The sequence below is a fragment of the Mobula birostris genome, chromosome 8 (assembly GCF_030028105.1).
Source record: "Mobula birostris isolate sMobBir1 chromosome 8, sMobBir1.hap1, whole genome shotgun sequence".
Lineage (NCBI taxonomy): Eukaryota > Metazoa > Chordata > Chondrichthyes > Myliobatiformes > Myliobatidae > Mobula > Mobula birostris.
The window spans coordinates 105,208,045-105,219,757 of record NC_092377.1 but is presented as its reverse complement, the minus strand read 5'-3'; the positions used below and the strand labels follow the sequence as shown (position 1 = coordinate 105,219,757).

Below are 11,713 nucleotides of genomic sequence, written 5' to 3'. Positions count from 1 at the left end.
ACAACCCATGAACTCACTTTTAAGGACTCTTCATCTCACGTTCTGAATGTTTATTGCTTATTTATTTATTATTACTTTCTCTATTTTTATACTTGCATATTTGCAGAGTTTGTTGCCTATAGCACACTGGTTGAATGCCCAATTGGTATGGTCTTTCATTTATTCTATTATAGATTTATTGAGTATGCTCACAATAAACTGAATCTTAGGGTTGTATATGGTGACATATATGTACTGTACTTTGATCATAAATTTACTTTGAACTTTGAGATCTTGTAAAGCCAAGTGGCTTCTGTGCAAATAAATTAGTAGATGTTCTCTTATTTCAGCATGTTGGCCAGAAAGAATGGCAATCAGTGAACAGGAATGGAAGTGGCCATTTTGTGAGACTGGCCCTGCAGCCACCATTTTGTGAACTGTTTGATGGACTAATTCTTGCTCTGGGATAACTTAATCGGAGCAACTGAATGTGGACCCAAGGAGCTTCAGCTAATGACCAGCTAAACCTGAGACCAGTCTCAGGCAAGTAGCTATTTATTATGGAAAGTGATAGGCTTGCAGAGGAGAAATCTGTGTCTAGGTCATCTGGTTTGAATCAGTCAGAGTTGAAAAGAACCAAAGGCTCAAGGCTGAGGGCAAAGACCATAGAACAATACTGGTTGTAGCCCCGGACCAGAGCCAATAAGACGAGGTAAAGCCAAGCGGCTTCTGTGCAAATAAATTTGAGCTAACTGGATGGAAACAACATTTGAACTGATAAGAAGTGCTTAAAAGTAAGGAGCTTTGAATGGGGCGGGGGGGGGGGGGTGACTCTCCAGGAACAAACCATTACAGATGTGGAGGACACCCACATACACATGGCGATTAGATAGAGAGCATGAGGAATACCTGGCCAGCCTAGACTCCTTTTCCCAGGTATTACCTTTTCTGTTCTTGGGACTGTTCATGAAGGGACAGGGAAGTTTGATAGGTGTGCACTCAGTTATTCATTTGTGTAAATTCTCATGCTTGTGAACTGAGCCAATAAAGGTATTCGTCAGTAAATACATTTCCCTCTGTGCCACATTGATCATTGCTGCTAAGGAGTAAGTCCATATAACAAGTGTCATTCTTGCAGTTCAACTAACATATTTGTGAAGCAATTGTGGTTGTAGTGCAGAAAAATGAAATATAATTACAAGTCCAGACATTGGTACACATTAAAATTTCAAAACTGCATTTACAGAAAATCAGTTTACACAAAAATGCACAACTATGATGTGAAAAAATATTCTGAGGTATTGTTGCAGAGAAGCAAAGTATTCAGCTGAGTTCCGATTGTTTGGATTAAATAGACCTCTCAAAATTAGACAAAAGGGATTGATTCTACACTTCAAATGAAGAAATGATTTCAAAAATGTGGTTTCAGTGAACATCAATTCCACGGAATTTTTAAACTCAAGGATTTGCCATTCTTCTGTAAGGGAAGACACTAGAATCTGATTTAATTGCAGTAACACTTTCTAGAGATGTAAACTTTTACACCCATCACCTCAAAGAATTCTTTTCAAAGGCACCTGCTTGCTTTACATTTGCCCCTTCACCCCCGTCCTTCGCTTCTTCACTTACCAATTTTCCTCCCCTCCCATCCTCTTGGGAACTGATAGGTACTTGCTGAGGTATGGTGCCACACACAGATTCTTTAAATAGCCTTTCTTTATGTGGAGACCACAGCTCAAACTCCAGACCCCAAAAGCCATTTACAACCACAGCAAGTGCCCTCACTGATAACATCAGACAAGTTGCTCTTTGAAAGAAATATATTCAATTAATTCAATGAATCATGAAGGCCTGGAAGATTTGATGGCCAATGTGAGAATCAGGTGATCTCAGGCAAGGGTGCACTCTGACCTCAGTACTCATGGGATGAAAACTCTGAAAGCTGCTCTTTTGTGACCATTGTGGGAGTTTGTACCTATGGAATGAGAACAGGATTGAGAAATCTCCATCCTAGGACCTTGAAGAGGAGCTAAAGCACACCAAAGCCCAGCAAGGCTGGGAAGGAGGGAAGGAAAATCCATCGAGAAAGTCAGCAAGAATAATAAGAAATTTGCCCAGTCCATTTAATACTACAATAACTTTTAATCATACTTGCAATAGCTATCCAATTACTTTTAACAAAAATACATACCAAAATGCTTACTAACCCAAACAGTGAAAACTGATCACAAATGCTTCAAAATCTGTTTATGAACATATGTACAGTTTGTTATATTTATAACAGTACATAAACATTCATTTGGGTGGCTGGAAAATGTAGATGTGTGCATCAAACAATGTTCTGAAAAGGTCAACAGCACACTGGGTATTTATCCTGCTGTGGAATCCTACACTAGAACAAATCCAATTCTCTCTGCATTAGTGCAACAGTATCCCGTATCCGATAAAGGCATCTTCCATCAGTGTCCGTCTCAGATAAGCATTACTTCATGAAGGTGCCTCTGCTACTTTGAGTTCCTGCCCTTTTTTACCTCTGCTTTGTTCCTCACACAGTTTCAGGATTACATTGCGGATCTCTTCACGTTTCTTTTTAACTTGCTGCTGAGGAAACCAGTCTGTCAAGTTCATGGGCAGCTCAAAACTTGAAATTGGATTCTGTGAACAGCAAGGTGCAGCAAATATTATTTCCAACAGTGAAGTGTTCAAAGGGGATGGGAGGAAAGAGTTAGCATCCCACTGCAATAAAAATATTAGACAGTGCTTTTAAAACTTCTCGTAAAACTCTTCTAATCTACCATACTATTATTCAGAAATCCCTGTTTCAGTGCCTGTTTCACCAGGTGTTGATGCCACACTCCCTTTAAACTCACTGGGTCCTCTGTTCCCACGCTCCCTTCAAATTTACCAGGGCCCCATTTCCTGCACTCTTTAAACTCACCAGAAAATCCATTATATTACTGTGCAACATCTTTATAAATATGAATTAAAGATGGATTAGAGCAGAAATAGGAATAGTATAGAACTACATTGTGGCAATTACAGAGACCTGGTTAAGAGGGGGACAGGACTGGCTACTTATTGTTTATTCTAGGAGAGAAATACAATGGTGCCACTAACAAGAGGCTCCGTCAATTCAAAACTCTTTTGTAACAAATGAATTTGAACATTTGGGAACTTGAATCTTCAACTAAGAATGTATTTTAGATCTGGAAGACTGCAATGCATTCTTAAAACTGGAAGCAATGTTTTTGATTAGTGGGTCGTAGTTTGAAATTCTGATGCTTCTTTATTCTTTGATTTTAGCTTGTATATGTGCAAGTAGGTCAAAGGTTTCCAGTGGTGTCAATAAATATGCTACCATTGTTGGGAAGATCATTAATGCCCAACAACTCCATATTGGAGAAACTTACTGTGCACTTGAATGGACGGGGCAAAGACCAGATTAGCTCAACTAATCACAAACTCCCAATGACCAATGTGCAGATTGGCTGTAACATGCTATGAAGCTTCCTCATCGCAAGCTAATGGGAATGGAGAACAATGGACAGACAAAATTGGCTGGCTATCATTGTGAAGATACATTAAAACCAAACAGTTCTTTCTTTTACAACCATTTACTCTGCTTCTCAACTCACAATTAAAGCTGATACCAACCTCAAAGAAGCTTTCTACGTATTGTAGGACATATACACCACAGTCACTGAAGTTGTCTTGTTGAGGAACACGAGGATTAGATCCCCTTATCACGTCTTTGGTGAAAGACCTTTTGCTTGCTTTCCTCATTTCCCATTCTACTTCAAGGTATCTGTTCACAACACCAGATGGCAGCAGTCAAATAAAAACAATCCTGCAAGAATTCAGCACGAATCTCAAAAGACAGAAAAAATATTTGCAGAAATGCCCTTACTCTCGCAGAATCTTAACCACATTTGTACGACTTGGACCACGCAAAGAATCCATGATCAGAATACACGGCCTGTGTAAAAAAAAATGAGAGGGATGAAGCTGAAAGTGATTGTTTATTTTTTGGGTGCCTAATAAATCCAGAGAGATGATAAGACTTGATGGGTATCCTATTTTTAAAAATACCCTTGCCTTCTCATGTAGTGGGATGTCCAAAAGTAATTCCATACCCACTTAAGTCACTTTTTGCACATTAGATCAATCAGTTCAGACTTCCACCAGCCAAGTTGCCCTTCCTAGTACAACATCCATTCATTCAAGTTCAAGCTTTTTGTCATATGATTGTACTGCCAAATGAAACAACAATCCTCCAGACTACCTCCCTCCCATTCATTAAAAATCAACTGCAGCACCTTCAGCAAACCTGCTTGTGGATTTTTAAAAATACACATCTGTCTCGTACAAGTCAACTGCTCTTAGTTTTTCCCAACCTTATCCCCACCACACCCCTCTGGTCACAGAATGGCATGGTCGTTCAGAAATGTTTTCTGAAAGGTCATCGATCTAAAACAGAGAAAAGAAGGAACAGTACAGCACAGCACCAAGTCCTTTAGCCCATGATGTTGTGCCAACCTCTCAACTACTGGAGAACCTATTGAATATTTTCAGCATTGCCTTTTTAACCCGATGGTGAGACTAACATCTGAGGGAAGGTCATGATGAAACAGCTGAACATGCTTGGACTCTGGGGATCTCCTTCCTTAATGTCCTGTTAACAAGATGACCAATCTCCTAGCTGTTGATCACAACCACCTTCCTCAGCTCTGGTTACAAATAAGACCAATGGATAGTTTTGCCACAACTGACATCAACTTCAAAATTTCCAAGACTCCTCAGTCATATTCAGTGCTGAACTGAATTGACCCATGATATTCGGGGCAATCACTCTCACATCATAGCTGCAGCTCAACTCTTCTGACTATGGCAGGATTAGTAAGATCCTGAGCAGTTTCTCAGTGATAATCAAAAGATCGTCTACTCAATATATCTACCTAGAGACTTTTGAAACTTTATATTCCAAATTATGTATTAATGAGATTTCAGAACACAAGATCTAGTTCTGCCTAATTCAATCATAGCCAGGGGTGGTAGTGGAGATAAGCTCCCACTACCTATAAAGTGCTCCAAATGGCGTGCGTCTCTAACAGCCTCAGACAACCAAGTCCAACTCTTGACCCTCACACGTGGCTTAGCTACTAGGCCCGGAAGAACTTTTACTACTGACAAGAGAAGGAAAACTCTGATTTCAAACCTGCGGTTATACCCACCCATGGGAAAGGCTTCAAGAGTAAACCCTGAGTAAGAAATCCGGAGCTGGAGTCCCTACGGCAGCTTGGTGTTGTTTACAACTTTACTCTGGCAACCTCTGCAATAGCACTGGTACCAAGCTGTATTGGCACTTGCTCTTCCCTTGTACTACATCAGTAAAGTGGAGAGGAGGAACCCGCTGCATGGGCAACAGCGGTTCTTCAAATCTTCCTGTCAGGCTTATGCCCTGAAGAGGACACAGCCCACCAGAGGTGCAAACCCATGATCCCTGGGGACCGATGGATGCCTACTACTTAACTGGCCACCACCGTATGTGATCATGTCTAACAAGCCTGATAGAGTTCTTTCAGGAGGTGACCAGACATAGAGATGAGGGTAGTGCAGTGGATGTGATCTATATGGATTTTAGTAAGGCATTTGACAAGGTTCCACACAGTAGGCTTATTCAGAAAGTCACAAGGCATGGAATCCAGGGAAGTTTGGCCAGGTGGATTCAGAATTGGCTTGCCTACAGAAAGCAGAGGGTCGTGGTGGAGGAAGTACATTTGGATTGGAGGGTTGTGACTTGTGGTGTCCCACAAGGATCAGTTCTGGGACCTCTACATTTTGTGATTTTTATTAACGACCTGGATGTGGGGGTAGAAGGGTGGGTTGGCAAGTTTGCAGACGACACAAAGGCTGGTGGTGTTGTGGATAGTGTAGAGGGTTGTCGAAGATTGCCGAGAGATATTGATAGGATGCAGAAGTGGGCTGAGAAGTGGCAGATGGAGTTCAACCCAGAGAAGTGTGAGGTGGTACACTTTGGAAGGACAAACTCCAAGGCAGAGTACAAAGTAAATGGCAGGATACTTGGTAGTGTGGAGGAGCAGAGGGATCTGGGGGTACATGTCCACAGATCCCTGAAAGTTGCCTCACAGGTAGATAGGGTAGTTAAGAAAGCTTGTGGGGTGTTAGCTTTCATAAGTCAAGGGATAGAGTTTAAGAGTTGCGAGGTAATGATGCAGCTCTATAAAACTCTGGTTAGGCCACACTTGGAGTACTGTGTCCAGTTCTGGTCACCTCACTATAAGAAGGATGTGAAAGCATTGGAAAGGGTACAGAGGAGATTTACCAGGGTGCTGCCTGGATTAAAGAGTATGCATTATGATACTCTTTGGAAAGGAGGATGATGAGAGGAGGCATGATAGAGGTATACAAGATACTAAGAGGACAGCAGGGTCCACTGCTCAATACAGGAGGACATGGCTTTAAGGTAAGGGGTGAGAAGTTCAAGGGGGATATTAGAGGAAGGTTTTTTACTCAGAGAGTGGTTGGTGCATGGAATGCGCTGCCTGAGTCAGTGGTGGAGGCAGATACACTCGTGAAATTTAAGAGAACACTAGACAGGTATATGGAGGAATTTAAGGTGGAGGGATATATGGGAGGCAGGGTTTAAGGGTCTGCACAACATTGTGGGCCAAAGGGCCTGTACTGTGCTGTACTATTCCATGTTCTAGGTTCTATCTATGATTGGGTGAGACTGTACTATTTATTATACTATTATCAAGTCACTTGTGATTCTCAAGCTCACTGATAGAAGTGAAGACGTACCAGGCCATGAGGTTATAGCAAGGGTCCCCAACCTTTTTTGCAACGTTTAATTTTGACAATATTCTTGAGGACCGGCCGATGGGGTGGGGGGGGAGGTGTTCAAGTAGGGTTGCCAACTTTCTCACTCCCAAATAAGGGACAAAAGTAACAGTCAAATACGGAACACTCGTGTTTACCCCGAGAAAGACTACCATGACCATGAAGCTTTGCGCGGGCACCTGTGTGCGCATGCCTGACGTGCGCATACATGACCTGCGCATGCGTGTTCGTGCTAATTTTTTTCTACAAATCGGTTTTGGCTTAACCTTCCCAATTCTGTTAAGTGAAACTACACTGTACATACATTATTTCTACGATAGGCTGTGTATTTATCATATCATTCCTGCTTTTACTATATGTTAGTGTCATTTTAGGTTTTATGTGCTATGTGGTATGATTTGGTAGGTTATTTCAAGTTCAACAGTGCGTGACAGAGAATGAGCAAAAGTGCAGCTGACTCATTTCATATCACTAAATCATATCGTTTCCTCGCGGCCCGGTAGCACATGCTTTGCGGCCCGGTGGTTGGGTACCACTGGGTTACAGGTTATGGCAAACTTTCTTTGTTCCTCACAAATTTGCCTGAAACCAGTTGCTCCTACAAAAATGGATTAATTTTCATTCCAGAAACAGTCTGACACATTTAAATGGCATTCAGGAATTTTTGACCCACCTTCAAACTAGGAGGGAAAGTAAGCCCTCCAAATCAGAGGCCCAGCACATAGTTGCAATCACTAGGAAAACACACCAGCAGTTTTACTTTCTTAGAAGGTTAATGAGGTTTGGCTTGTCACAAACACTAATGAACTTCTACAGATTTACTACTGAAAGTATCCTGATGGTTACATTGAGGAAGGGTAAAGCAAATGATGAACTACACTAAACAGGATCATATGAGGAGCTTTCTCAAGCCTTATTTAGTATTCAAGAAGAAAAATTACCTCAGATAAAAGATTGTGTAATGAAAGATGAACCTGTAAGCAAACTACAATGAATTTGAGTGCAATTAACGATGCTTAACATCACTTGCTGAGGCGCCAGTACTCACTGTTTAGAAGGTTGCTGACCCCATGGCACACTTTCTGAAGAATTGTCTTCTATCATACTTCCAGCATCGTTGCTATCCTCCTAAACAATAGCACACAGTTAAAGTCAGGAACAACCAATCTTTACAAACTAATGTGAAGTACCTTAATTTATATAACAAGTTCATCTCACCAGTTTCTCACCCACATTCCAAGCGATACAGGTATTTAGACAAGGAAAATGACTGAAAGTTGATACTTTTAAATTTACAACTTTCACACCAATGGTGTTGAAGTGGTAATAAAAACAGAAAATGCTGGAAACTCAGCAGATCAGACAGCTTCTGTGGAAAGAATAGAACTAATGTTTCAGATCTGGGACATTTCATTTCTGATGAGGGTCTCAGACCTGATTTCTCTTTCAACAGATGCCAGAAAAATACAGCAGGTCAGGCAGTATTTTCTCAGTTCAAGTTTATTGTCATCTGATCATACATATATACAACCAAATGAAACAACATTCCTCTGGACCACGGTGCTCCCACAAAACCTGCACCACAACACAGCACATAAAACAAAATATTACCACAAATAAGTTAATAAAATATAATTCAAGGTACATGCATTGCGCTGCACAGGTAAACAGTAAATAATCTGCTTTTATTTCAGATTTTCAAGAATAAGTGTTTTTGCTTTGATCTTCATTATTTTTTGTTAGGCATGCCGTGGTGGTGGAAGTGTATATGTAAACTACAAGCAAGAAGCAAGCAGCCAATCTTTTCTTTATGAAAAAGCCATATACAAAAGTATATCACATCAAGCCAAGCAAATTTAGCATCCTTTAAAGTTTAAATGGCAGGTTTTTAGAAGTGAAAAGTGCAACACTACGTGTCAACACTACATAGCCCCAAATTCAGTCTTCATCCAAGTTTAAGTCCCAACACAGAATGAGCTTTGATTTATGTTGCAGTGGAGGGTGTAACACCAATACACAAAGGAGATCCCCGCTGAATATGCTTGCAAATTGTTTTTGTACAAATAAACTAGAAAGCAAAAATAGGGTTATTTGGCACTCTACTTTGAAAAAAAATCTATGTTTTCAGGACAAACGTGAAAAGGAAACACCATGAAAACCTGAAATAAATATTTCAGTCATTTGAAAATGCAATCTGAATATAAACTGGCACTTCAGCAGTGCATGTGGCAGAGCCTGCAATTAAACTTCACCAGGACGGGTCCTGGGACCCAGATTCCTGAACAGCTACATTTGGATGTTCTAACAGCTAAGCAGCTATAACAAACCAATAAACCTGGAGGCTCACCACTTCTTGCAAAGTGAGGACATTCCTAGATTATGGTGGTACTCCCTTCATCCGATGGATTTTGATGTTTTTTTAAAATCATCAGGGATGCATCAGCAGGGGAGATGAGGCTAAGTACAGGGCTACAGTGGGAAACTATGTCACATGGTGTGAGCAGAATTATCTGCAGCTTAATGTGAAAAAGACTAAGGAGCTGGTGGTAGACCTGAGGAGAGCTAAGGCACCGGTGACCCGTTTCCATCCAGGGGGTCAGTGTGGACATGGTGGAGGATTACAAATACCCGGGGATATGAATTGACAATAAACTGGACTGGTCAAAGAACACTGAGGCTGTCTACAAGAAGGGTCAGAGCCGTCTCTATTTCCTGAGGAGACTGAGGCCCTTTAACATCTGCCAGATGATGCTGAGGATGATCTATGAGTCTGTGGTGGCCAGTGCGATCATGTTTGCTGTTGCGTGTTGGGGCAGAAGGCTGAGGGTAGCAGACACCATCAGAATCAACAATCTCATTTGTAAGGCCAGCGATGTTGTGGGGATGGAACTGGACTCTCTGACAGTGGTGTCTGAAAAGAGGATGCCGTCCAAGTCGCATGCCATCTTGGACAATGTCTCCCATCCACTACATAATGTACTGGTTGGGCACAGGAGTACATTCAGCCACAGACTCATTCCACTGAGATGCAACACAGAGCATCATAGGAAGTCATTCCTGCCTGTGGCCATCAAACTTCACAACTCCTCCCTTGGAGGGTCAGACATTCTGAGCCAAAAGGCTGGTCCTGAACTTATTTCCATCTGGCATAATTTACATCTTATTATTTAATTATTTATGGTTTTATATTGCTATATTTATACTCTATTCTTGGTTGGTGCAACTGTAACGAAACCCAATTTCCTTCGGGATCAGTAAAGTATGTCTATCTATCTATCTATCAAAATGTGCACTTTAAACAGCAAACTATGCATACTGACATTAAATTGTCCTTCCCCCAGTTTAAAAAACCGGCCTTCTCCAAATATTTGTAATTTGAAAGTAATTATTAGGCTAATAGCATGATAGGTTGGAGATACAGGAGAGGCATTTTTAAATGTAGTAATTCCACTTTGAAGCAGAGCGGAGTTAAAGCAAGGAGAAACACTGCTGGTACAGTCAAGAACTGAGAAACAATAAATTGAAATATAACAATTTGACATGAAATGTAGTTGAAAACTATCTGCAACTGGAACATTTAAGATGGACTTTCAATCATGGTGAGGCAATCTCTATGCTTTAGGACTGTTTTGAACAGCCTAAATGGCTGCTGTTCAAGGAGGCCACAATAAATGGAGTAGACACAGACCTCGAGGAATATGCCTCATCTATCATCAGCTACATCAAATCTGTGGCAATTGCAAAGCTTTTTACTCATTGAGCCGAAGAATTGGAAACTTAATATTCTTGCCTACTGTGATGTCTAGGGGCCAAGGTGATTGAGACTTGTCTCCCAAATGCTGCATTCACTGAAACATAGTCAAACAACAAAATGCCTGACTTGGCACTTCAACTCAATGGGCACGGAAATTCCATTAACGAAGGTTGGTACACAAACTTATCTGTAGTAGCAGTCACTGTTCTGGGTAAATTATGCATCTTACATGTACATGCCAGCCACATGAATTGCTCAGGGAGTTTGCTGTTATGTTTGTCACCGCTATCTACATCCCCCTGCCCCCCATCACTGGGCACAAATGCCAAAGAAACACTGGGAGAGCTTTACAGCATCGTCAGCTCTCTACAAAACAAGCATTTAGACAGTCTCTTCATTATTGCAGGAGACTTCAATCATTTTAGCCTGCAAGACATCTTACTCAAATTCCACCAACACATCACCATGAGCTCTAGGGAAACAAACAGACTGGACCATGTTTATAAAACAGATGAAGAAATTAGAAAGCCGCCCACACCCTCATCTTGGCCTCGCTGACCACATCTCCATGTTAATCCCAGCATAACGAGTGCTGCTAAAAATGGAAAAACCAGTCATGAGGACCATCACTCTTATGGCCTAATGACGCAATCTCTATACTTCAGGCCTGTTCTGAATAGAACAAGTGGCAGATGTTCAAGGAGGTCACCATAAATGGAGAGGACAAAGACCTCAAGGAATATGCCGCATCTATCACATCAGTAGTGTATAAACGGTGTTGGTACCTTTCGGTCATCTCTCGGCCCAACCAGAAGCCGTGGCTGAATGCAGAGGTATGTTCCCTACTAAAAGCCTGGGATGTTACCTTCAAGTCTGGTGACAGAACAGCTTTCAGAGCAGTCAGCACAAACTTCATTAGGCATCAATTTCAGGAACACCTATCTGATAACAAACCCCAACATGTGGCTGGGCAGCAAGGGTGTTACTAACTACGCACGGAAATACAGCGTCGACTGTACCAGACATCTCCCTCCCTGATGCTCTAAACAACTTTCAGGCATGCCTCACGCATGCAACACACTGCCAGCCATGGAAGCTAACCCCTTCCAGGTGAGCAGC

The 11,713-nt window shown here is 41.5% G+C and overlaps 1 protein-coding gene across 17 annotated transcripts in view; it reads right to left on the bottom strand.

The window, feature by feature from the left end:
* Window positions 1–2,101: 2,101 nt before the first annotated feature.
* Window positions 2,102–11,713, bottom strand: part of senp6a (SUMO specific peptidase 6a) — a 160,007-nt gene continuing 150,395 nt past the window's right edge. For all 17 annotated transcript variants that reach the window (XM_072265875.1, XM_072265874.1, XM_072265867.1 and 14 more), the window contains 4 exons: window positions 7,889–7,968; window positions 3,887–3,955; window positions 3,634–3,784; window positions 2,102–2,634 (listed from right to left, as the gene is read on the bottom strand). In XM_072265875.1, coding sequence (XP_072121976.1) covers window positions 2,467–2,634; window positions 3,634–3,784; window positions 3,887–3,955; window positions 7,889–7,968 — 468 coding nt within the window. In that variant the 3' untranslated portion in view covers window positions 2,102–2,466. The remainder of the gene's footprint in view (window positions 2,635–3,633; window positions 3,785–3,886; window positions 3,956–7,888; window positions 7,969–11,713) is intronic.